The 26,893-nt window shown below is 44.7% G+C and overlaps 2 protein-coding genes across 3 annotated transcripts in view; one reads left to right on the top strand and one right to left on the bottom strand.

Moving 5' to 3' along the window:
* Positions 1-11,982, top strand: part of LSP1 (lymphocyte specific protein 1) — a 78,173-nt gene extending 66,191 nt beyond the window's left edge. For both annotated transcript variants that reach the window (XM_079987422.1, XM_079987423.1), the window contains exon 11: positions 10,941-11,982. The gene's annotated coding sequence lies outside the window, so the exon portion shown is untranslated. The remainder of the gene's footprint in view (positions 1-10,940) is intronic.
* PRR33 (proline rich 33) lies at positions 1-26,302 on the bottom strand. The gene is made up of 2 exons (XM_079987295.1): positions 25,922-26,302; positions 1-6,117 (listed from the first exon to the last, which is right to left on the bottom strand). Exon 2 carries the CDS (start codon positions 6,106-6,108, stop codon positions 4,522-4,524), a length of 1,587 nt encoding a protein of 528 aa, XP_079843421.1. The 5' UTR covers positions 6,109-6,117; positions 25,922-26,302; the 3' UTR covers positions 1-4,521.
* Positions 26,303-26,893: the final 591 nt, after the last annotated feature.

The raw sequence follows: 26,893 nt of genomic DNA, 5'->3' as shown, positions 1-26,893 counted from the left end.
CCATGCAACAGATTAACTACTAGTGATTTTTTCCTCAGTGCTCGAAAGACCACGTTGCATGCAATACTTTAGTAATCTTCACATAATTTACCGTTGCCATATTACAGGTGGCAAGTGAAGCAGAGCAATATGGGGGGGGGTGATGTAAGTGACCCCTTTGTACTTCAAACTCACTCTCATCACATTCTCATCCAATCTGAAACTGACTTGTGTACACACAGCTGCTTGTGTACCATTCCTAAGTGACTCTGTTTTGAGCCACAGTGACATTATCTCTTCTGCATGTAGGGAGAAGGATTTCTCTGGTAGCCGTGGAAAGCCTTATGTCTCTCTGGCAGCAATGCCATGGCATTTATTTTGTCAGGAAAGACAGCACTTACTTTTTTCTCCATAGAAACACTTTATTCAATCTATATATACAAAGGTAATTAAAAAATAAAGCTTTGATTCAGGTAGCTGGGTTTTGCAGGAACTGCATCGAGAAGGTACAGACAATGCAAAGCTGTGGAAGGAAATCTTAAAAAGGTTTCCATCGGAGTCTTATTGAAGGATTGTAGTGTAAACTATAGGCTCAGAAAAAGCCCCACAGAGGCACCATCTTGCCAAATTACTTTCCCCCTTCTTACTACATCCTACCTGACACTTCTGTTTCCAAATATGCCTGCTTCCTTTTTACTTAACACTTTTCTGTGTTCCATATTAACACTTTACTTTTCTGTGTTCCTGATATGCCTACGTACTCTCTTGGTTCAAAATCCCCTTGCATCTAAACTATCATTGGAGAAAGAGCATTTATGAAGACTGACTCAAACTGAACTTTGACTTTCACATCCACTTTTGAAGGGCAGCTGATACCCAAGACAGCTCACAACCTATTTATTGGTTTGTGCATTACCCTTTGTCTTCGGGTGCATTACCCTTTACGTCTGAAAGACCTCATAATTCTCCAAAGCTTGGCTTATTTCCTGGTTCTTTAATGAAGCACACAATGCCTTCTGATCCTTCTCTTTACTCATGCATTAAAGCTCCTTCCCTTAAAGGTGGCTGTAGGGATTTTGGGTCCCACAGCTCAAAATTAAAATGCAGGAAGTTTCCACCTATGAGCCATATTGTGTTTTAAGAGCAGGATGACTCAATATGAACACTGCTCGTGTTAGTGGAGCACACTATCTGGGAAGGAAAACATACCTGTCAGCCAGATGTTGGCTTTGCAGCCGGGTGAGGAGGAAAGGGCCCTTCATGCTTGTTGCAGAATCCTTACTCTTAAAGGTTGCTGAAAATAGGAGGGAGGTGACCAGAACATAGCCGGAATCTCCAACTTTTGGCAACTGAGGCTCTTCCAAGGATCATTCTCCCTGTGCAAAGCATTGAACTTTACAGCTGTTTTTGCATATGGCAGGGGAGAATTAAGCTAGCTAACCCTTTGTTCTTTAAAAAAAGAAAAAGGCAAGTGCCCTTGTTCCATCACTAGTGCCATATCTTATTCACCATCCTTTTTACTCTTGGCAACATTCCCTATTGGCAACTCTTGGGCAGGCAAAGTAGAAGTGCATTTCAATCCCACTAAGAAAGACCTATTGAATCTTCCCTAAGAAGAGATTCCAGAACTTTTGCTTGTCACCAGAGCTATCTTTCAAAGCCTTAACTGCATATGGTGCTCAGCAATATATAAACTGTATATATAAACTTTTTATTTTTCAAAATGCAGTCGTGGAGGGGCCCGTGCTATTTTGGGGTTGAAAATTCTCCTGTCTCCTAATCTACTTTTTGATTTACAGGGGAAAAGATATGGGTGCCTATATCTATCGTGGGGCAAAGGTGGTATAAGCGGAAATAATTAAGAAGCTGCCTCCTTCCTCCTCCTCGTCTTCTGGCTTTAGATTGCAGCTTTTGTAGTGGCATTAAAAACTTGTTGGGGACAAGTTACACATGACTGGACTTAAATGTTTTGGTTTTGTTTGCTGCCACTGAAAAGCAGAACATTAGATGACTGCACTCTATGATAAAGCACAAGAAACTGTAGAGGAGCTGCAGAATATTAGAAATCACTATTCACTTCACACTTTTCAGAACCATTAGTGCAAAAATAAAAGCTTAGGGTGCAACTGTGTGGCTATAAAATGGCAATAAAACTCAACACCTCATCTTTTGGGCAACCATCCTAGCAAACCTGAGCTTGGAGCACCCCTGGAAGGAGCTGGGCCTTATAGTTCCCTTTACACTTAGGAGAATTCAGGCAGCTGACTCCTTTGAGCTCTCTTGCAAATTCCATCTAAAATGCTTAAATGGTTACACTTGCACTGGGAAGAACACTCTCCTTAGAGCCATAGTGTCTGCATTGGTGATGCTGCTGTAGTAAGTTTGTGATTTTCTGTGGCAGCAATGCCTCAACTGAATGGCAGTATTAAGCAGTGTGATGGAAACTATGGGGAATTTGTTTTGCATGGTACAAGTGGGGTGTGGGGTGGGTAGAATATGACCCCCCCCAAAAAAGCTCTTAGGCTGCAGCACAAGGTCATCCCAAAACAGATTGCCCCAAGTATTCTGCTAGAACTGCTTTAAAATTGCGGACAAAAGCTCTAAAGCTAGAATAGGAACTGCAAAAAAGAAGCATGAGTGAGGGCAAGGAACAGCAATCTCTGCTCCTGATGATGCTCCCAGTCCAAAGGGCCACATTAGCATCCTAGTGTCCAGAACTGACTCTGGATCATTCCCTGCTAAAATGCTGGGGTTAAGCAAACAAAACTCCAAACCAATACCTATGTATACTCTTTTGAGCAGATACTGCATTAAGCAACTCACTTGATTCTCAGTGCAAACAATCCACTCCCAATCCATGATTGTGTGCTCATGTGAGGAAATCAGAGTGTGAATTGGGTGCTACATGGATCCTAAAGTAGTTGGAACAAAGTGTCATGCACCCCAGTGGTAGAATTGCTGTATACCTTTTCCACGTGTGTAGACATGTGGCGAATGACAGTTTGGCTGTACTTTGGGGTAGAGGAACATGGCTGCGAATTGGCCTTAAGTGCGAATCAGCAGCAGTACACTTGGATTGTGGAGGACTTCAGCCCACCACCTTCTCAAGGTTGCTTTCAGTACTTGCATCCTGCAAATACTGTATCTGTAGCAAAAGTGACCAGAAGTGCCTTTAATGCCAGGGTGGGCATGCTTGGTTGTAGTCATGTATGAGTTGCATGACTCCCTGGCTGATTTTTGTGCTGCATCTATAGCCATATTCTCTTGGTAAATAAGTAAATGCAAAAGTGGAAGCAGCCCTAGAGTGAGCTGGTTAAGATCTATTGGAGGAAGATGTACAAAGCTAAAGTCCTTCTGTGCCCTTGCACAGTGGGCTTACTGCTAGCTTAGTAGTGCTGTCCTGGAAATAAATCATGGAAGTTGGCAGCCAATGCACTTTTACTTGCCTGGCTGCCCAGGTATAAGAACAATACCTTTTGTCACAAATCTCCCTAACCTGGTTATCTCAAGGCAATGAGAAAACTGTGAGTGACCTTTTGCAAGCTAGGCTCAGTATGACAAATGATGGCAGAGTATTTTTTATTATTTATTCCTGTAGTATATAACATATTTTGTCTCATACTGTGCCACTTCCTAGTGGACAAGGATCTTGACATGGTCATCTTATGTCTCAGCTAACAGCACAAATGGATCTATTGCAATGTATTTTGCATGGCCTCACCCTTGAAGAGTGTGTAGAACCTGCAGCTGCTGTGGAATGCCTCTGCCCACTTCTGGGGCTCAGGGAAGATATTACAGACCAGTTCTGGTGGGATCTACACCGCCTGCCTGTGTGAATGCAATTCATTGTGCTGGTTCTGACCTGGGAACCTCTGAATATCTTGGATCCTTGGGTGCCTTAAGGAGACCCTGTTTATATGAACTTGCCAGTGCCATTAGGAGGCTGTTGAGATCAGTGTTTGAGAGACTGAATCTATGAATGGGCAGAGCAAAGCAGAGCACAATTCCAGGTGATGGAATTATGAAATGCAGTCTCTGAGGAGGGCTGCCAGGCAACATCATTTTGTGTATCAGTCCTTTGTAATCTCCAGGACTTTGGGCTCTGAATCTAGTTTGAACTCCTTGTGATGGTTTGAAGTTGTGGTTTGAGTGTATTTTGCCTAAAGACTATATGGCAGCCTTAAGCACACATTGCTGAGTGCTGCCTTGTTACTAAGAAATGTTATACAGTTGATTCAACTGTATAAAACTGCCTTTGAGAGCCTTTAAAACTATTGGTCTTTGCTTTTAATTTGCTGTTCAACTTGAAACTGAATGCCTTATGAAAATAAGACTTGAGGGGAAAGAGGTGTTCACCTCATGTCCCTTTCTCACTTACTTAGGGTCACTACATGCAGGTACACAAACAGCAACCCTGTGACGGATTTTATTAATTTTCCTTTTGTGTGATTCCTCCTTTGGCAAACTCGTGTATTTATTTCAGCTCCTCTCAGCTCAGGATGCATCCTCCAAAAGAAGCCTTTAAGGGGAATGCAGATTCATTCATTGCTTCCCTTCAAGTTGCCACCCCGATGCAGCCCTGTTGAAACTCATCAGTGCTTCGGGTGGCTGGCCTTGGATTCGGCGCACCTCAAACAGGGTGGTGATCTTTGTCATGGGTTTGGAAGCCAGCTCTTTCAGCTTCCGGGCGTCAAAGCGTGGCCTGTGGAGGAGAAGGGGCAGACGCCGCCGGAACGAGAACGTTCCTTCTCTCCTGACTTCCTTTTCCTCTGCTGCCTGCTTTTTCTCTTTGCTGACGGTCATCTGATACAAGATGGCATCCCACATCTTGACAGCTCTGGACTTGGTTACTCTCTGACCAGGGCCCTCTTGAGAGGTTTCTGTTGCCTTCTTTTCTCCCACCTGCTCAGGCTTGCCTGGCTCGGCCTCTGAAACCGGAAACTGGGGCTCTTCCGACTCCACGACCAGGTGCTTTTTGAGGCGAGACCAGCCACTAAGTTTGCTTCTGGGAGGGACTGGTGGCCTAGGCTTTGGTAGGGGGCCTGCAGTGCTTGGAGAAACCGCAGGTGCCTGTGGCAATACAGTCTGCTTGTCAGCCCTGTTTTCTGGTGAGAGAGCAGGGGTGCCAACAGCTGGTGGAGCAGATGTAACTACCTCTGGCATGGTGGGCTTCTGAGGGGCGTTGGGACTTGGCTGCCTCTGGGCCTCGCCTTGTGGTTCAAGGCCTCTGTTGCTTCCTGGAGTCACAGGCCTTGTGAACTGAGGAGTTGGGGATGTGACCACTATGTGCTGTCTGGGAACATGCAGTATTGCAGTTTTCACTGTCCTGATGGGAGGCTCAGGGACTGGAGTCATCTCTAGTCTAGGACTAATTGGCCTGGTTTGGCTTGCAAAGGGCATGGCTGGCGCCTGGCTTGGTGGCGGGTGTGAGTGATTTGTCTGCAAATGGGTAGGTGTGGTTGGCCTCTTGGGAGACCCTGCTGACTGTTCCAACATGGGGGTCTTCGCCTGCGGTGCCTGCATGCTGTGAATGTAGGCGTGTGCTTCGGTAACATGGGTGACTGCTGCTGGGGTCTCCACCACCACAGGTGTGGGGGAAACGGGGTGCTCGGGGAAAATGAACACAGAATGTGTGGCACTCGAAGAGGGCAAGTGTATGTGTGTGTCTCCTCTGGGTTGCCACAAAGGCTCAGGGGTGCTCTGTCTGTGAAATGGCGACGGGGAGGGCGAGATGGCGAGTTTGAGATGCTCCGAAATGCTCCTCTGCTCTGCAGTGGTGAACGTGAAAGGTTTTCCTTTAGGGAAGGGAGATGAGACGTGGTGGGTCACAGGCTTGATGGAAAAGCGGGGAGGGAGGTTGATGGTGATGTGCGCTGTGGTTTCTGTAGGCTTCCGCGGGGAAGAGCGGTCATTGTGCTCCAAGTCTGGGCTGGCTTCACTCACAGGGGAGAGGCTGGTCCGGAATGATGCGGCTTGCTGTGCTGATAACGTTGCTTTCTTCTTGGCTGCTTTTTTCAAGAGTCTCTGTAATTTAAGATTGTCCATTCCAGGCTTTGGTAGAATAGGAGGGGGTGGAGCCTGTGAGTGTAGGGAGGCCGGCTCGTGGGGTGGTGTCACAGTTATCAGCATCTTGACCCCCTGAAATAAAAATTGGGTATTTTTCAGTTGATGATATAAACTTCCTGACTGTTCATTATGATTTTACTCCATAAATGAGTCTTTACTAATGTATGTAGGGAAGACCAAAACATATTCATTAGCCAAGTACTTAAGACTACCAACGGTTTAAAAATCCTGAAGAAACTGGGTGAAAACAATTCTGCTCCACCTATTCCTGCTTTGGATAATTAAGCTGGAACAATGTGGAGACTGGGTCATGTTTTATCACACCAGTGAGCCGTCTGAGATCAAACACCCCGGCTAGAACTTCCAAACTGGTTCATGGCACCTGAGAGAACTTGGTTCACACCATCCGTCAACTGAGGTGATGCATGTACAAGGCAGGTCTTAAGATCTTGTCCATTAAGTATCTGTATGGATTTCAACAATCTCCTTGATCCCTTTTACTCGTTAGCTTGTGTGAAGGAGGTCTGCATGCAGAAAGGGGTCATGCTGCTGACCCCATTCCTGAGGTCCTGCACCTTCCTTGCCCTGATCTTTTTAATTCTTTTTAAGCCATCCTCCCACTTTATATTTGAATGGGGCAGATTTGGGTCAAAAGATGCTGGCTTGCTACTGTCTTATATAGCCTTTATTCGATCTATGATAACAACATTGATTCCTGACGTGATCCTTTGCATGCTGGCTCCCCCAATTTTGCTATGCTATGAACAGAGAGTCAGCTAAAGGTGAGCTGTGCAACATGAGAGCTTAAGAAAGCTGATGTACAAGCTGCAGGTTCCAGCAATAGATGGTGTTGAGTATCACTCGTAAAAGTTCACTGGGGCTATCGGGTCCTCCGTGCTTCTCCTTGGTGATTCGTGTGCTTATTTCAGCTGCTGTGGTGTGCTAGCCAAAACACATTGCGCAGCTGATAGCAGGACCTCCGGGAGCTGGAAAGCATCTACCGAGATGGAAAAGCCCTCTTTGCTCATCCTGAGCCTTTGATATGGAGAACAGATGTTTCCACTTCAGGGTACACAAGTGGCTCAAGCAGCATTTTGCCTAGGTTGCAGTTTGTCTTTCAGCACAAGCTAATTTCTCCTCTGGAAGGCTGACTTTTTTTCTCTCTTACCAAAGGGGCCTAGAAAACGCTGTCTGCAGAACCGTGTCTCCAAGTGTCATTTTAAGGGTGATTTGCACTTGGAATCTAGGGACTGGGAGCTGACTGAAAACATAGCTCTGGTGAATACTTGTACAGCAAACTACCAGTTGGTGGAGCTCACCTTTAACCCAAATGGCAGCACAATATATTTATATTGCACAAATTGCCACATACGTGCGTAGGTCTGAAACTCCCAAATGCGGATTTTGGGTTTTCTCGTGGGTTAACATGTCTACCCATAGTTTTTTCTTTTTAAAAAGTAGTTCTTGCATGTTTGAGGAGTGTGAATTGCTGCTTCTGTAACACTCAAAGAGGTATGTGCCTGCATCAATCACCCTGTAACACTCAAAGAAGGCCTGCATCAATCACCCTGAAGGAGAGGCATGAGCTCCCTTTTTCAAATACTCCCTGGTGAAAACAGAAACCATGGTTGATTTGTGCTTCCTCTTTCTCAGGATGCTTAAAATCTTAATCCAAATCCACAAGAAGCAATAAAATGTTAATCTCTTCTGACCATGATATGGTACAGGAGGAAGCATAGCGTATTATGCTAGAGCAGACATGGGCAGACTTCAGGCCTGTGGGATCTGCTTGTGGGTTGTTTTTTCCCTAGGACCTCCCCTCTTTCCCAGTGTGCCCCCCCCCCCCCGCAAAATTGTAGTTTGGGAGCAATGACAATTGCCTACTGCAATTCAAATACACACTCTGGAACCAAGCAGACTGCCAGAGAGGGCCAATGGTCAGAATGGCGCAATCATGATAGACCTGTTCCAACTCTGCCTTCTCACCACTCAGATATTGCCTGCTGCTATACAGAGACTCTCAGTGGGCAAAGCAGAGAGAGAATAAGCCTCTCAGATTCATCCAACTAGGTCTCTGTAACACAAATCAGGTCGCCATCCTCATCCAGGATCAAGTCCTGGATAACTTGTTTTGTCACGCACCTACCTGGATTTTTAAAGATGGAGAAGGGACAAACGTTGGACTGTAGGCCCATTTTGGTATATTAATAGGTAGCTGCATATACACCAAATGCTATCTCCAAAAATAATTTGAAAGGATGTGAGGTCACCTTTAAATGCTTTTCTTGCTTCTTACAAGTCAGTAATAACATAGGAAGTTGGCTCCTCTTCACCTTTATTCCAAATAATAATCCTTACCAGTGCTTTTTTCCCTAGAAAAATGTTTATGGGTATTCTCATTTTCCTACTCATATGTTTAGGGGTATGCGTACCCCCCAGAAAAAAATCACTGATCCTTACACTTGCCAACAGGAAGCAAAAACTGGTGGAATATATCTGCAGGAGAGTTTTTTCAAGGGCACCAGTATTTAAAACCTTGGCTGTTCTTCCCCACTCCCCAAGCATGGTGGTTTTATTTGTATCCTGATATCTTCCAATCTATAAAATCCTTATTGTGATTGCTCCGAGAATGTGTTTACATTTTCCACTTCTAACCATGCCAAAACCTTTTCCAGCTCCGAATTTTTGCTTAATATCATTTTTCATGTTTGGAGCCAGGGATGGTAGAAGCTCTCGTTAACCTTTCTTTGGGATCATGTGATGTACTTAGAAATCTGGTGTGGCCCACCGCTCTCTCCTCCCCTGCCTCCACCTCAGTTCCTGCTTTGAATTCTTCGCACATGGCTGAACAATAAGTGCAGGGACCCAGTGGCATTTTGTGTGGTCTTACTGAACAGTCATTTTTATAACTGATCGTGACTGTGCAGCTGAGTAACTTTTCAAGGACCTCTGATAGTTTGGGACACTTGCAAGTCGAAACTTAACTAAAGCAAGAGAAGCGTGAAAAGGCCAGGGATTAACAAGCATTTCCTTTAAGATGGTGCCAAATCACTTTGCTTCTTGCTGGGACCTCTACTGTTCTCTGGTGTGTCACTTTATATTTAAGCCTTCAATCAACTGTATACCTCTAGCTTCAGCAGAACAGAATAGCTTCCAAGATGGAAAAGTAATTTGCAATCCCCGAGTCGAATATAGAACCAGCTGTTCAGCTTGGAGAGATGACTGAGATGTGAGGAAACTTGAAACTTGTGCCACAGTTGCTGAACTGCTAAGGTAAAACTGTAGTCCCTCTACTTTTGCAAGGGCTAGTATTATTCTTGACCAAGTCTTCTACATTTTCTCTTGGCTCAAAGAAGAATGGCAGAGCCTGACTGACCGGCATGCACTGGTACCAGTATGGCTTGCTGAAAAATGCACATGATCTCTGTCCCAGGCACACTAGGTTTTAGACCTCGGTTCAAAGTGCTTCATTTTGCATTGCTATTATAGCTACAAAAGAAGGAGGGGAGTGTGCTGGTGTTAATCATCCTATAGTCTATTAGACCAGAGAACTTGTAATAGTGAGCTTCCAGATGGATGCTGTTTTGGGGTGGCATTCAGTCACACACAGGCAAATTCAGGTTGTGCAATTAAAATTTTGCAAAGCCATTTCCCCCTAAAACTGGACTTCCTGCAATCAGGAAAGAGTTGGGAAAATGCACTCGAAAGTCTGGAATAACATTAGCTTGACACAGCATAGCTTGACACAGCATAGCTAACGTCTCTGCAAACAAACTGTAACGAATGCTCAATAAACAGGTATTCTGGAAGTAACCTCAGTGCCGTAGTTCCTTTTTATTTTTTTGTTTTATGCCAGAAGATGTGCGCTTCCTTTCTTAGATGAACCAGTCCCACCTGGTCACTGACGGATGTCTCAACACACACGAAGGCTCTATGCCTACTTGATTACAGAAAACCAATCTCACCAATACTGTTTTGGGCAATGGAAAAGAAGTTAAAATGGGAGCCTGTAAAATTGCCTAAACTGGCTGTGAGACTGGACTCCAGCCGTGACTTTGGGACTCTCCAGCAGGGAGACCTTGCTTCAGGCAAGGACCAGACACTGCTGGCATCTGTGTGGGCAGAAAATAGCTGTTGCGAGGCTCCACCTGTGTGTTGCTTGTGGGTGGTAAGAGGCAAGAATAGACATTGGTAGTAAAGAGCAGGGAGCACCCAGCATGGATTCTCAGCCGTGCAAGGGATGACTTGGCTGCACACCATATCCTATCCACAAGCCGCTTCCAGTCCCCCAGGCCAACAAAGTGACAGTGAATTTGCTTTATGCTGTAAAAGCTGGTTTGCTTTCAATGCATCTTGCTTCAGGCTTAACTACGGAAGGTAAAAATAGCTGTGTTGGCACCACACCTTTGCCTCTTTGCTCCCCCTCCCTTGACAATGCATTCCCCAACCATCTATAGGCAATGTGATGGCTCTTTCCTAGTGTGAAGGTTTCTTGGACGCAAACACCTGATGTTCATTGTCTGCTGTGGCCACATTCTTGGAGCGAGGGCTGCAGGGGCACTGCCCTCTGGGGTCAGGAGGGTGCACATGTGTGTTGCTGCAACAAGTGCTTACCTGCGGCATAAACTTCCTTTACTACAGGAGTGAGGGCAGGGAACTGTGGCCCTCTAGATGCTGTCCGACTACAACTCCCATCATCCTTGACCACTGACCATGATGGCTGGGGCTAGGGTTGCCATATTTCAGAGAGAAAAATTTCTGACACCTGCAAGCCTAGCTGGGGAAGATGGTACTTGGGAATCCAACAGAGTCACCGGACAGCGATTCTGGGGACATTTTTCTACCTATGGCTGCATGATGCCATTTTGTGGTTTTTCTTTATTTCTTTTTTACAGGTTGGCTTGCTCCGTGATTGATGGACACCTGAGGCAATACTTCTATGCAGTGCTGATGTTCCCTCTGCTAAAAAGGAACTGTGTTCAAAGGATGACTTCACTTCCCAGCTCAAATCCAGCAGCCTGCTTCAAAACCCAGCTACTGATTTTCTTCACAAATGGGAGCATCTCTCCAAGTTTGACTTCATTTACACTTGGACACAGCATCAACTCAAGTGGCAATAATCTAGTTGTTTTTTAAAAGCTATCTCCAGATCAGCTTTTCATTCTTTTTTTTTTGAAAAATTAGCTCGCGTGCTGTTCTGTACCCTAATTTCTTAATTTAGTAAAAAGAGAGGTTTGCCTACTTCTCCTGGCCAAGCCTAGGGCCTATCTTAATAACCAAGGAGGAATGTTTAATTTTCCTTAACTACTTTTGAGTTGTGAGCAAGAAAGTGAAAGCAGTAGGAAAACTTAGGAGTTTATGGCTGAGTCTAAGGATCTTTCTACCACCTAAGCCTTCAAAATGACAAGGCATACCAGTGTCTCACCTCTTGACTAACATGGATGCTTTTGATGATACAGGATGCAATCTTGAGCATGAATTGGTGCCCAGTGCACCTAGGAGGCCTCTTCCCCCTCACACCTCAACCATTCCTGCCTTGAAGGGAGCATGGTGGTGGTTCTGGCAAAGTTACCAGATTGGTGTATCGGTTGGGATGAAAGCCAGCTCCCAGACGACAGCCAAATGGGTTCTCAGAGGACCCATGGCTGCTAATACTTTGCAAGGAGTGCCTGACTTGGTGCAAAGAGTGCCACACCTTGCAGTATAAATGCATCTCTTAGCTTGCCAACTTCAAACACTTTTTGCCTCTCCCTCATTATACAAAAAAAGGGGGAGGGCACAATATCCTGCTTCTAGCCTCCCAAGACTAGCAACTCAAGGGCTTAGACAATGTTATACATATCCCCACCCCACCTCCTCTGTTGCTTCTACTTGGTACCATTCTATGTGACCTGGACTTGTTTTTGTAAGCCTTTAATAAAAATTCTGAGAAACAAAGGTTTGGCTCTTGTAGTGTCACTTAGCCACAAAGCCTTGGCTCTGTTTGCCTAAACTGGAAGTGACACTAAGCAAGAACATTTAACAACAGTATTCTCCAAATTGCTAGAGAGCAGAGTGGGAGCAAGAAAAGACGGTGCACTATGAGGATAATGAATTTTTGCAGCCCTTTCAACTATCGAAGGGTTCATGAGGTGATGCAGCCTCATGTCTAGCAGGTGTGCCCCCATCTATGTGCGTGGCATGCATGAGAAGGGCTTGACTTGCAGTGAAGGCTGGTGCCCATTGGGGCCAGAAGGTTAAAATATGGGGAGGTCAACAGTAGATAGAACTAGAACCAATGATGGACCCTGTGGTGGACCCAATGGTGAAGAACAACAGTAGGTGAACCCAGATGGATTGGCATAGCTAACTGATTATGCTTTGGTCTCATTCCCCTCCCTGCTGAATTCTACAAAGGCAACACTGAGATTAAGGTGGAGGAGGCTGATAGCCAGTGTCACCAACTGGACTGGTGTAAGTAAGTAAGGAGGCAGGCAATGAAGACAGCCTGAGCTTGGTGGGACAGTGGCCCATTTGCTCTAATGCACCAATCTCCACTATATCTTTGTGCACCATCATGTGTGGAGCTCCTTGTGCTGCATGGAACAACTCTATGTGCATGGAGCCCTTCTGATGTCCACCAATGTGCAGATGGTTAGGTTAACCCATTAGTGAAATGGAGGAGGGCAGCTTGACCGCCAGACGCCTTTGAGTTCTGGATTCCTGTATTTCACAGCTGGTTGTGGGCACCAGGCTGGCACCTTCTCTACATTTCTTGCTGCTGTGCATGACTCGGAGCTAGTTTTAAATCAATATAGCTTTGTTAATGTTGCCACATTAAACCTTAACACGTTTATTTGAAGATAAATCCCATTGTTTTATAAATAAAGGATGTCTTACACATTACACAGCAACAAACCCAAGCTTGCCATGGGTGTGGAGTGCGCACATAACTAGAGGCTGCAGCCAACCCTAGCACTGAGTGTATCTGTGTAAAAATCTCCCACCTGTATTCTGTTCCATTTCATATTTTAGGCGAATGCAAGCTTAAGCATACAACTAAAAAATGGAATGTGTGAAGAAATTGTTTGGTATTTCTAGGACTGCAACAGTGCTAAATATTTAGATTACTGGAGAATGTGACTTGTAGAACTGAAGGCCAAAAGAATATATAAAATGGCAACAGGAAGACTTGATTTAGGGCCAGTATTCTTTGTCCTGTAATGATGTACAATGCTAGTCATGCTTGGAATAGACCTGCTGAAATCAATGTGACATGCCAGAGGTTTAACAGGTTTCAGTGGGTCTACTTTGTATATGAAAAACATTGGCTACCACCCACAGTATATTTTAGGTGATTATTTCATGGGCAGTATTCAACTGGGATGTGGGTGGCGCTGTGGTCTAAACCACAGAGGCCTAGGGCTTGCCGATCAGGAGGTCAGCAGTTTGAATCCCTGCAACGGGGTGAGCTCCCATTGCTTGGTCCCAGCTCCTGCCCACCTAGCAGTTCGAAAGCACGTCCAAGTGCAAGTAGATAAATAGGTACCACTCTGGCGGGAAGGTAAATGGCATTTCCGTGCGCTGCTCTGATTTGCCAGAAGCGGCTTAGTCATGCTGGCCACATGACCCAGAAGCTGTACACTGGCTCCCTTGGCCAATAAAGCGAGATGAGCGCCGCAACCCCAGAGTCGGTCACGACTGGACGTAATGGTCAGGGTTCCCTTTACCTTTACCTTTATTCAACTGACTTCTACTTAGAGTAGGCACCTTGAAATTAATAAAGTTAGAGTTATTAATTTCAGTGGGCCTGCTCTGAATGAAACTTAGTTGACTGCTGACCAATGTATGTGATATATTGCTTAGGGATGGATTCAGCTAATGAGTCCTGCTGGTGGAAGCTTGTGTGAGGACTTCCACTAGCACAGTGGGGCTTCCACCTCACCTCCCTCTGGGCTCTGGCAGGACTGGGAGAGCCCCCAGACCAGCTTGCAGGGGGAGGAGAGGGTGGATTGTTCTGTCTGGCAAGCAGAAATGCTTGCGCTGAGGGAATGATCGCTATAGTGCTACGTTAAATTCCTTCCTTGGTGTGGATTTTCAGCACTCCATTAACATCAGTGTCTTAAACCTGAAACCTCTCTTCCAATTCCAGAATTTTACTGACTTAATTTCTCAGCTATGCAACAAACAGTGTCTAACTGTAAAACTATTCCCCTCATTAAAATTCTGCCTGCTGAAGTAAACGGATGAGATTTTCCTCTCTCCCTCCATAATTCATAGGCAATAAACATTTTGTGGGTTTCTCCAATCCTAGAAAATATTCAAACATATCAGTGATGATCCCAGGAGAAAAACTGGCCAGTTAACAGGACAGCAATATCTCTGTTATCCCACTGATGATCTGTCCCTCTGTAAGTGCCTCAGTTGGGAGCTCCAGATGATCAAAGACTCCATATTTTAAGAAACTGAATGAGATAAGTCATTAAATCTGTTTCACATTTGGATATCCTGAGTGGTTTTCTAATGCATCTGGACAAAATAGCCTGATTTGCATATCCTGGCAAGCTGCCTTATGGCTGACTTGGGACTGTGTGAATGTGTGGGCTCCTGGATGCTTTGCTCTTCTCTGGTCTTTTAAAATTCCACACAAAGCAAAGTCAAGGTATTGTCTGAACCTTGGCTCATAGTTGAACACACTTCTTCCTACCTGTGAATTGTAACCAAGGTCTGTTCTTGGCTATAGCTCATGGGCCGTGAGAAAGAGTGTTTAATCGACTTCGGGGTTGGCGCCATCGCCGAATGGCGGACTCCATCCGAGCTCCGGAGGGAGCCTGCTCGGCAGGGGCTGGGTTCTATCACGCCGGCGACGCGGGGAACCTCAAAAACCATGGGCGCTGAAACCCATGGGCATGGTGACTCGGCGGGCACAGTTTGCGTCCCCCCCGACCCGCGAAGGAGCCTTTTTAAAGGCTGCGGAGCGGGTGACGGGGGGGGGTGGTGCTGTGAGTCCTCCGCTTCCCCTGCTGAGCGAAGCCGCATGCCATTCGACGGAGAGCGCTGACTTCTTCCATTGAAAATTTGGACTTTAAAAGAATAACCCATGAGTAATTGGAACTTGGATTAAAAAAGGGGAAAAATTCTTTTTAAATTCAGAGCGAGCGGGGGAGGTGCAAAAAGGAAGTCAGCCTCCCCCCTGTTGTAGAGGAGCTAAAGCAAAGGATTTGATAACTAAGATCGAGTGCAACCTTGTTTTGATAAAATTATTAACTTCGCGATGGAAAATTATAAGACTGGGCTGGAGGAGAAAAGTGGAATATGAATTAAAAGGCAACCCCCCCCCCTGGAAACCCCGGGAGCGATCCGTAAGAGCGCCGGGAGAGGAGAAATAGAGGTTTTGACAGCTGTCAAAGGAGCTGTCAAAGCGGAAGAACAAAAAGAGAACTTTGTTACGAGGACTTTGCTGGTCACATTTGTTACAAATTGGATATAAATTGTTTAAAACAAGGAATAATAAGTTACTTTGACTGTTGGGTGTGATCGGGAAGGAAACTGAGTTACTATAATCCCTCTAGAGGAGCTGTGGGACACTACAAGTATTGTTGGCATCGAATTTGAATAGGACTTTTTATCTCCTGGGAAACTGCAGAAATGGAACACTATTTTGTCTACAGAGGTCTACACACTAAAGGAGCCAATAGATTTATCTATTGAAGAATGGAAGGGACTTGACGTAATGTTTTGTTCCTGAATAACAAAGCCTCTGCAGAGGAATTAGAAGCTTTTTGGAATTAGAACATTTGTGCAGGAGAGCAGGAAAAAAAAAAAAAGAGGAGGAGAGAGAACAACAAGAACAACAAGAATAACAAGAACTGGACAAAGTTGGAAGATAGACTCCTTCCAAGATTGGACATGTGAAATCAAAGATGACCAAAAGACGGCAAAGACTAATAAAAAGACGGCAAAGCGGACTGGTGAAGGACTGTGGTTTAGATGTGGGAGCTCCAGGATGACAGTAGATATTGACGGACATTGGGAACGCAACCGGGAAAGGGGGGAGGGAAATTTGGAATCCAAAGGGTGTTAAATTACATTGTATTCTTTTTTCTATTTTTCTGTTTATTTTAATCTGTATTGCATATTAAAGAGGGGAACTCGTGGAAGGGAACAGGTCGATTTTAGGGGATGGGAAAATATTTTTTAAATTGGGTCAATGATAAATAATTTTAAAATTTGGGGTAAGAATTTGTTGAATCTATTTGAAAGAATTGGAATACAAGAGGGGGAGAGGAGGGGAAGTCCTGGAAGGATGCCAATGAAAATTAGGTTTTAAATTTGGATGTTTTTCTTTTTCTGTTATATTTGAAAATCTTTAATAAATATTATTTAAAAAAAAAGAGAGAAAGAGTGTTTAATCATGAGTCTATGAGTTCAGAAAATGTGCTAAACTAAACATTGGGTTTATCCACACTTATGGCAACAAATGGCAATTTGGGGTTTGCATGCATTGCTGTTAGCTCTGATTAAAGAATGGGCTTTCATGGGGAAAGTCCTGGAGCAAAAAAGAGAATGCTTCGACACAGAGGTTTAAAGCTCAGACTATGCCTGAAAAGCGTGAAGGAAAGGTAAGAGTCCTTACTGGGTGGAATACTGGCCCAGGCTACAATGACAGTTTAAAACTCAATAATACTTCATGGGTGAAGCGGGTGACGCTGTGGGTTAAACCACAGAGCCTAGGACTTGCTGATCAGAAGGTCAGTGGTTCAAATCCCCGTGACGGGGTGAGCTCCTGTTGCTCGGTCCCTGCTTCTGCCAACCTAGCAGTTCAAAAGCACATCATAGTGCAAGTAGATAAAGAGGTACCGCTCCAGCAGGAAGGTAAATGGCGTTTCCGTGAGCTGCTCTGGTTCGCCAGAAGCAGCTTAGTCATGCTGGCCACATGACCTGGAAGCTGTCTGTGGAAAATGCCAGCTCCCTCGGCCAGTAAAGCGAGATGAGCACTGCAACCCAAGAGTCGGCCACAACTGGACCTAATGGTTAGGGGTCCCTTTACCTTTTTAATACTTCACTTCTATTCACATGGCTGCTTAACAGCGGGTTGCATTACTGATATGGCATTTGCTTTCTCCCATGCTAGGAAGAAAACTGGCAGCTGCCCTCCATGCCAGAGGTTCTTAAACGCTGGTTTTCAGAAAGCTGGTGGAACAGGAGACAATATCTATACTTGGCTCAGTGCTTCATTTCTCTCTTCCAGACCCCACCCCTTCTCCCTGCAAAAAGGATTGCTTTTCCCAGGGCTGGATTTATAAAAACAGGCCAACAGATCAGGTCTAGGGCTCATGATTTTCACAATATGGTGCTTGTGTAGTCTATTATGTTTTCCTAGAAATTGATCAACTAAAGGGACACACACACACACAGAGAGAGAGAGAGAGAGAGATTCATGTGTGTCCCATTAGGCTGAGCCCAGGTATACACATCAATTAACATACAAGAATAATACAATAAAGCAGCTGCAATACATTTTTAACTGCCTATGAATTGCTCTTAGGTACACTGATAGGAATATGCAGGCAATTTATTTTTTAAAAAAGTTTTTTTAAAAAAAAAAATTCCACGTTCATACTTCTAAACAAAAGGATTTAGCAGAAGACAAAAAGTACAGAGGAATCATGCTCCACTGTGCAAACATGAAAGGCTCTAATCCTGGGGAGGGGAACCTCTGGCCTTCCACATGCTAATGAACTATGACACTCATCAGCCCCAGCAAGCAGAGTTCAGTAACATTGGGGGGGGGGCAAAGGTTCCTCGCCCCTGCTCTGTTCTGGTGTTGGACCACAACACCACAAGAAGGGCACCCACAGATTACCTCAGTGATCAGGCAGGTATATAGGGAATAAGATGATCCCTTTGATATCCTGGTCCCAAGTTGTTTAGGACCGGCCACCCCTCAGCTACTACAACAACCCAAGATTAAGCCAACAAATGAAAGGAACTTCAAACCACCACCTCAGTCTTCCAACAATTCATGGACAGCCCTCTGCCTCTCCTCCAACTTCCTTTGCCCCTCACCCTGGCAGTTTTCCTCCCCGCCACCTGCAACATGGGAGACAAACCACCTGGGACTCAGCTATACAGCTGCAAATAAAACATTTTAAGTGTCTTTTAAGCGCAATATACAATGTGACACTAGATGGCAATGGTGAGCCTTATGGAAAATTCAATGTATTTTTTAAAACACCCTTTAAAAAGCATTTTTGGAACCTTTTTTTAACGTGTGTGTAGATTCCACCCTGATTGCACACTGTCTCTCCATGCAAATCTCTCTCTCTCTCTCTCTCTCTCTGTGTGTGTGTGTGTGTGTGTGTGTCGGTGTGTGTGTGTCAGGATGCTGTTTCCCTGCTTCTGCTTCTCCATCCCTCCCCTCTCCTTCCAAGGTCTTCAGAGATTCGGAGTAGTGAAATAAAGACTTCCTTAGTTAAGCTTCTTAACCTCAAAAGGCTGTGTCAATGGCAAGACTTTTGTGGCCTACAGAAAGTGACAGCAGATTGATAAAAATAAGTCATACTGAAGTTCAGCCCAGTAACATTAGGTGTGAAACAGAGCCCCCATCTTCCTTACGCTTTAAAGGCCAGGCAGGTGACAGTGGAAAACAAAGGAACAGAACAGCTGCAAATTTCCTTAGTGGTAGCTGGGGAAACTGAATGCCATAATCCTGTTGGCCAAAAGGGGCACATTCAGTTTCTCTATAGGACCAATATTTGAAGTACATTTTCATGAAAACTATGGAATAGTGCAAGCTAATATGCTTTGTTTTTCGGTATTTACTGAGTAACTGTTTGCAACACTGAATTCTGATATTGAGGAGATTACTTGCTATTTCTAGGAGGGAAAAAGATCCAGGTGACTGGCACTTCTATAAAAACCCATCTCCATTAACACATGGAAAGTTCCATGACCTAATTATAGCATGGGGATACTATTTGGGAATTCAGGTTGCTTTGACAGTACAGCTCTTTAGTGCTGCTGAAGTAGTGTTTTTTGAAAATGAGCTAGAAGTGGAATTAAAATGGTGTTTTTGTACCATTAATGGTATTCAGCAACACCACCCTCATGGCCAAGATATTTCCATAATGCTTATGCAGCTGTAAGTCCCAGGCAGCGAAAACCCCCTGCAATGTTAATTAGCAGCTTCCTCCTTGCAGCTTCTATCCCTTTTTGCTGCCTGTTGAGGGCTCAGCAGCTCTACTGAGGGATAGCCTCTTAATTGCACCACAGACGGGAGGAAGCCCTGAGTGTGCCCCCTCCAGTTGCTCAAAGTTTCACCTTACTAATTTCAGCCTTGCTTGGTTGGTAACAGGGAAAGGAAGGAAATGGGAGAGAGGCTCGTATCCCCACTGTTTTGCTAGTTCCTTGTCACCAAGGTCTGCTGATAGGGATGAGCCTGGCTGGTCCATTCCAGTTTTCAGGCAGAAAAGGAAGTTCAGTCATGTTTCTGCAAGACACATAAAGTTGCATTCTTGTTCTAAGTTCTTATGGTGGCAACGTCTACCATATAATGAATGAGATAGGAAAAACAGGAAGCTGCTGAAATGGGTGTATGCACACACTGACCCAGTTTATGAGTAGGTGGCACCTGTGGTCCAGATCCTATCACCTATGGTGAAAGGGGGGATTTCATTTCCCATAAGACTGCATCCTTTGCATCTCCTATTGAGCATTATGAGAACAAAAAAAAAAAAAGAGAGGGCAGCAGTTTGGAGAGCTGCATTGATGCTTGCCAGGAACAGTGCAGATAAATTTCCAATGTGTTCCATGTGAAGATTCACATGGCAAGAAGTTTTGGCCTCTTCTGACCTAGTCTGAGTGCCATCAACCTCCGTATCTTATTACTAGTCCCTTAGCTCTCCTGTCTATCTAGTTATTCTAGGGCATGTGAAATATGGATCTAAAAATAAGCTACAGTTGAGGAATATGATGGCCAGTGGTAAGGGAGGATGGTTCCCAGTCTCAGTGATAGGAAGTGACAACAAACATAGAGTTAATGACAATACAGGGCTTGGCAACTGGTGAAGATAAGGCTCAAAAGATGGAAGAAATCATTGAGTTCTTTCCCACAAAATTTAATTTAGTAGAACAGGTTCTGCTGGAATTCCAAAATGAGTTTGGGATTCCAGTTGTCCACTTCTAATGATGAACTTATCAGAATTCAGTAAGGTCCAGAAGATGGATCCAGATGCTGAAATTGCATCCCCTCTATGACAGTACAATCTAAGATTTTTACATATCAGCAAAGCCTCCCTGCCATTGACAGAACCCAGCCGTGTTCCAGCAAACCCCAGCAAACAAAAACACATTTGTTATGGGCAGCCCTTCAAACCTGAAGGTTATAGTTAGTTCTAGAATTCACCAGCATCTCTATTAAGGCTCTGAATAATTGGGCTGAGGGTTTGGGTAGAATCATCAGAACACACCTTGAATGATTTTGCATCAGTAAAAGAAATGTCATTAAGTAACAATGCTATCCTAGCCATATCTACGCAGAAGTTCAAGGGGGTTTACTCCCATATAACTGTGTAGGACTTCCACGCAAATGGAAGCCTGTTAATTACACCTATTGCAATCTTGCATCACAGTGAACTCAGACAGAGTTGCTCTTCTGTTTTCCCAAATTACAGTCCTAACTGGTGAAAGTTATATTTCTAGCAGGTTCTACTTTGGGGTATGTCTGAACCTACACTCATGTTTCTTCTCACTTCCTTATTTCCTTGCTGCCTTGGAATAAATCCTCACATGATTCTTGTGCTTATGTGCTTCCTCCCATTCGCATTGCAGGTCTCAGATACACACACACACACACACACACACACACACACACCTATTAGACTATTAGATTATGGATTTGCACAACTGCATGTTGATGCTTAAACATCTGATGCAGTGTGTACCAAAAAAGCAGGGAATTTAAAGATGGCTTTGTGAAAATGCCAGATATTCAGATTCTTCTAGCATTTGAAATCACCAAGGTGCATTGATGAAGACAGAGGTGCATTCAGTGAAATAACATTGGAGATTCTGCAGGGTCAAACTAGATGTGACATGGGAGATACGTAAGAAGAATATTCTGGGGCTGTTATTTTGCTAGAGTTAGAGAAGGGCTGCTCTGGGAGATGGTGTTTAACCTTTTTTCCCTCTTCCCTTTCCCCTGACCTAATTCTTTCCTAGTTGCTTTCAGGAGATGGCAATTTAGATTGCAAGGGAGATAAGGGTTAAAAGGCCACTCTCAGAGCGCTCTTTCCCTGATCTTGTGAGGCTGCTAATGTGTGTGAGTGTGAGAGGACTAGCATAGCTCAGCCTATCAAGAGCCTAATCATGGATAGTTCATATCACATAAAGGGCTCATCCACACTTATCTTCTGCCCCAGCTTTCTAGGCACAGGTCTGGCTTTTAAAACCACACGTACAAACACTTTTCTTCTTCTTTTTGCCCTGGTGCTTTCTCTGTGGAGACCCACTCTTTAACACTGAATCAACCCATGCTTTCCAGGGATTGCTGTTTGCTCCAATTCAGCGGTAAAGAACAGGTTTTCACAGGGTGAAAGTGCTGCTTTAAAGCACAGACCTGTGCCTAGAACCACAGCACAAAAGGAAGCCTGGAGGAGCCCCTAGTTGAGTCAGAAAACAAGAGACAGTACAACTGGCAGCATGCAGAAAAAGCATGTACCTATTCTCAACAGAAAACTTGGAAACAATATGCAACCACAAATCACATGATCCAGCATGGACCCCTTTTCAACAGCACATTTTGGTAAGACAAGTGAAAACAATTCATGTGGACATACATTTGATTAAAATAGTATAAGAGTTTAGATGTGCTTATTAAAAAACCAAAACAAGAAAAGTAGCATCCTTCTACCTGTTGCATTGTGGGGAAGCACTGAAATAGCTTTCCTCTAGTTGGGCCATCATTACATCACTGTCAGGTAAATGCTGTGTCCTTGAAAGTTTCACAATGCATTGGCACCTAGAGACAAAAAGGCCTTTTTTCCTCCCATTATGTTCATGACACAACCTTAGCTTATCAAGGATGACTGGTGTGCTCACTTTCAGGTGACCTTGGGGGTAACCTCTTGATGTTGCTGCCAAAACAATGGCTGGCCCTTGTTGAGGCCAGCAGGGAGAAATAGGAATTGCTCTGGATAAGGGAGTAAGTGGAGAAAGAAGCACTTGATCACACAAGTCCATTCCTCATCCCTCAGCTATACTTCAAAGTGTCCCATCGTTACAGCTGCATTGACGCAAAGTTTCATACTAAAAGGGTTTAGTGTGTAGAACTCGCATTTCCCCTTTTATATGCATTTTTGCAAGCACTATTCACAAAAATAGCATTTTAATCCACACGTGCCCCAAAATATGGTCCTAAGTACACATTTTTGGATAGCGAATTGCATGCAAAATTCGAGGAAGTGTGAATTTTCAAGGATAGCTGCTTTGGGCTGTGTATATTTTGAAGAAGTGCAAATTAGGTAGGATTGCATTCAAATGCAAACTAAGCAAATTTCTTCCCCATCTCTAGGTGGGAGTTTCCAGTCATAGCAAGGTTTGTAGGTCAGTTGTTGATCTTAACTGAAAATTAAATTGCAAAAAGACAACAACAACAAAACCGCAAATATTATGTTGCTACTTTGTAACATGCAAGAAGAATTATAGCTATGTTTTGTCATCAGGGGTCAGACATATGCACAGCTCACGGAAAACATAATTTGTGCACGCAGAACATTATTATTATTAATTAATATTATTGCTGTGGATGAAATTATTCCCTGCCCTTCACCAGCAAATCCCAGGGTGGGTTACAACAATTTAAAATTCAGCATGAAAAACAGTTAATTCAGTTTACGGACACAAGAATAGGGTAGGCCCTGACAGCACTAATTTCAGGTGTCAAAGTCCAAGGTAAAGAGATGGTGCTTAGGACATGAGTATAAAGGGAAAAGAACTCGTTCAAGGTAAAAGGTACGGAGCAGAGAGATGAGCTAGACAAAGCAAAGTGATGCTGAAGCAGAGAGAATATCTACATCTGCTCCTCGAGAGTGAACAGCTATTAAGATGAAGGAGAAGGACTGTAGTAGCTGTCATGCAGGCTGCTAAAACAAACCCAGAAGGTGTACCTGACCCAGTGATATTTATGAATTAGGACAGTGATGCATGCATACAATTCACACGGGTCATGGATCAGGCATCCAGCAGGTGAGCCAGGTACTACAGCTGGTTTTATGAGGGATCTGAAATGTGCACACCATGAAACATGATAGGAATCTGGCTTGCACTGTTGGTCTTTCTAGCCCAGAGCTGCCTTCTCCAAGTGACAGCAGCTTTTTAGGCAGAGGTCTTTCCTAGCTCTGCTGCCTGAGGTCAGTTACCTGGAAGAGATGGTAGGGACTGAAACAGGACCCCTCTCCATGCAAGCATGGGCTGTGCTGGTAGCTACTGGCTCTTTGCTATGCAGGCGATCCTCCTCCCGGATGAACCTGCTTGGGAATTCAAGTCTGCTGTGCAGTCTCAGGTTCTGTTCAGCCTTCGCCAGTCCGGTGCCCTCCAGATGTTTTAGACCAAAATGGGACGAGAATTATGGTACAAACATCTGGAAGGTATCAGGATGATGAAGGCTTTCATATGTTTATGCAAACTGCTTAGAGGTCAAGCAGGTTGGCAGGAGAGCTGCACAGTTGTGCTTCCCAGATTGTGGAACATCTTGCCTAGAAGGGCTTGCCTGTCCCTGTTCACCTTTCAGGGAGCAGGGAAGACAATTCCATTGTGGCAAACATTTTTCCAAACTGCTGCTTTGTATTGTTTTACTTTTGGTTTTATTCACCTGGGAGTAAGTCCCATTGCACTCAACAGAGCTTACTTCCAAGTAGACTTGCCTAGGATTGCTCCACAGGGGTCCACGTAAACTAGAGATGGGGAACCAGGTGGCTTCCAGATGTTGTGGGACAACTTCTCACATCACTCCCAACCACTGGACTTGCTGACTGGGGCTGATGAGAACAGGAATCCAATAAAATCTGGAAGGTCACAGGTTCCCCATCTTGGAGCTAAATGGAGGTGCAGCATTTTATACAAAACATTTTATATGAGTCTTTTTGTACAGAGTCACCCCTTTTCTTGCCACAAATGTTCACAGGGCAGGCTTAAGCAGTGCTTGGGGTCTAGAGACCCCAATTAAAAATAAATGATTTGGAATTAGGCAGAGGTTGGAAGACAAGAATACAAAACATCAAGCCAACTCTTTGTAAAGATTTGTTATAGAGACCTCAGTGCTGCCTGTGGTTGTTTTGCCATAAACAGAAAATCTGAGCCGAATCAAGATGAACACATGGGAATGGATGGCACAAAACAAGAGAAGAATAGAATGCAATGAAGGAGCACAATGCCCACAAATGGTGTGAGAAGCAGAATTTGTACTAAGAAACTAGGCATCAAATAAGAGCTTGTTATGGCAGACAATAAATGTGACAGTCTGCATGGTGCCATAGGACTCTCAGGCTGTGTGTGTATTACTAGTTTAAAACACAGTTAGGTTGTGTTCCCCCCCTCCATTTGGACCTAAGCTTGTTTGGGGGGAAAGTATCAAAATCAAAAGAAATTACAGAATAGATACAGGATAGCTTATGGGTAGATACTCTGTTATTTGTACATTGCTTCCCAAACCACCACCACCAGCAATGGATACAGAGCAAAAGAGAGTGTGTACACAGCCTTAGGTGTTAATGCTACAAAAGACTCACTGTGCAATCCTATACATGCCAACTTTTGAGCCCCGCTGAGTCCATTGGGGCTTCCTCCCAGGTAAGTGGGTATGGGGCTGCAAATCAACATGTCCAGCAACACCGCAATCCCTCTGGTAATCATCAAAAGATCCTGAATACCCCAATGAACGGTTTCAGTCGTAACCTTCAGCAGCAAAAATAAACGCTACTGCAGCAGTAGTACTGCTCGTGATGCAGATCTTTCTGGAGTGAGCTTGCTGGGGTGTGTGTGTGGCGCGGGGGGGGGGGGGGGATGACAAGAAAAACGAGAAAGGTTGCATCTGAAGCCAAACTAACAAATTCATCAAATTTCTCAAGACGCTAATTCATGTGCGCTTGGGAAGGAGGTGACATGATACTTGCAACCTAAGTTTAAATATTTTGTCCTTTCTCCATATGCTTCTTTACTTTTCTTTCTTTCTTTTATTCCAGACTACTGTCCAAATAAGAAACCAGCTGATCTATCTGGAAAGGGGCCTCTCACAGCCAGCTAGCTGGGTGTAAATTTCTCCTGTACGCATAACTGCCAATGCACAGACCTCATCTCTCCAGCAAATCCCTTGTACTGTACGGTGTTATATCAGCTCCAAAGGCTGCCTAGAGTAGGCAGCGAGTTCGGCGTTGTTGGGGATGCCATCTCTTTTCCTTTCAAACGCTGCAGGGCGCCTTGTGCAGCTTGTGTTTTTAAAAGCAGTCAACAACAACAACAGCCTTATTCACGTCCTGATTCCTGCCTGACTTTCCATTGCTTTGGAAAGTGATCGTGGTAAACAAAGCAGTTTCTCAAACAAGGGGGTTGGGGGAAAGCGTGGCAAATGCGTTCCTGCATGCAGAGAAATAGACATAACAGCAAAGTGCGTATCTGCACTCGACAGAGCCGTGTTTCAACCCAAATCGAAGCACTAAATCGGTTCTTCAATGCATGCGCCTCCCACCTCCTTTCAAACCCAGAATGTGAAGAAAGATGAAATCTCTAGTATAAGTGAGCAGAATTTGCTCCCTTGGGCGTTCATTCATTCCAAAGGGGAGGGATTCTGCAATAAAGACGAGCAAATCGGGGGAGGGACGGGGTGGCGGATGGCTTTTACCTGTTGAATGTTGCTGAATGGTTAAAGGCTGCAGCTTGTTGCTCTCAGCTCCGCGTGTTTAAAAACCGGTCTCTGCATCCTTGCCTGGACTCTTCCCTTCCAAGGGAGGGGGAGAGACTGATGCTCCCTGCCCAAAATAAAACATGCCCCGCTACAGCTCCAGACCTAAAGGTCTCGTCTGTGTCTCAGAGGCTGCTAAAGCACAGGAGCTCTGCTGAGGGGTCTCTGTGTTTGTGTGTGTGTCGACCCCTCTGGATGGCATAGGGTTACACAGCAAAGGAGCCGTGCCAAAGTGGTCTATCTTAGAGAAGAGGCGGGGGTGGTCTGGTGATGGAACAGACAAGGCAACGGAAAAGGCGTTATATACCTTTGCGCGGTGGGAACAGGGTTTGCAACTGAATGGTTGCGCTCTGCCCCCTACTGGCAGAACGGAGCGCTGCGTTCCCGTCCAAAAAACGTCCAAGTGCGCCTGCAAAATATTTGGTATGTACTTCTCTTGCTGATCTAAATCAAGGGGCTTCTTCCCTCGCCTCCCCGCCCCTCTTCCCTGAGTCTCGAATTCGTGCTCCAGGCAGAACCCAGATTCTCATATTTAGAGAAATAAATGCATTATTTGTTTGAGACCCTCCCAGGCCTGTCCTTTAAAATTCTACTTCTTGCAACCAAGGAAGCGTGAAATGCTTGTCAAGAAGTCATTTCCCATCCTGCATTTACAGCACTTCGTGCTAACCACGGTTACTGTACACCTCTTAATATCAGAGGGTTTGCATATTTTAAAGTAGTGTCCCTTCTTCCAAGCAATCCAAGGGCAACACGAGGATATTCATGCTTTCCACTGTGATTCCAGTGCGATGGGACTAGCATATGGGAAACCAGGGTTCAAATCTCCATTCTGTGAGATCAGGATGCTGGGCCTGATTCAGCATGCTCTTCTTACGTTCTCAGTCTTGAAGCTCCCTGGGTGAACATGAG

The sequence above is a fragment of the Podarcis cretensis genome (genome assembly GCF_951804945.1).
Source record: "Podarcis cretensis genome assembly, chromosome: 1".
Lineage (NCBI taxonomy): Eukaryota > Metazoa > Chordata > Lepidosauria > Squamata > Lacertidae > Podarcis > Podarcis cretensis.
The sequence above is the reverse complement of the archived record's forward strand: the minus strand, read 5'-3'. Positions and strand labels throughout refer to the sequence as shown.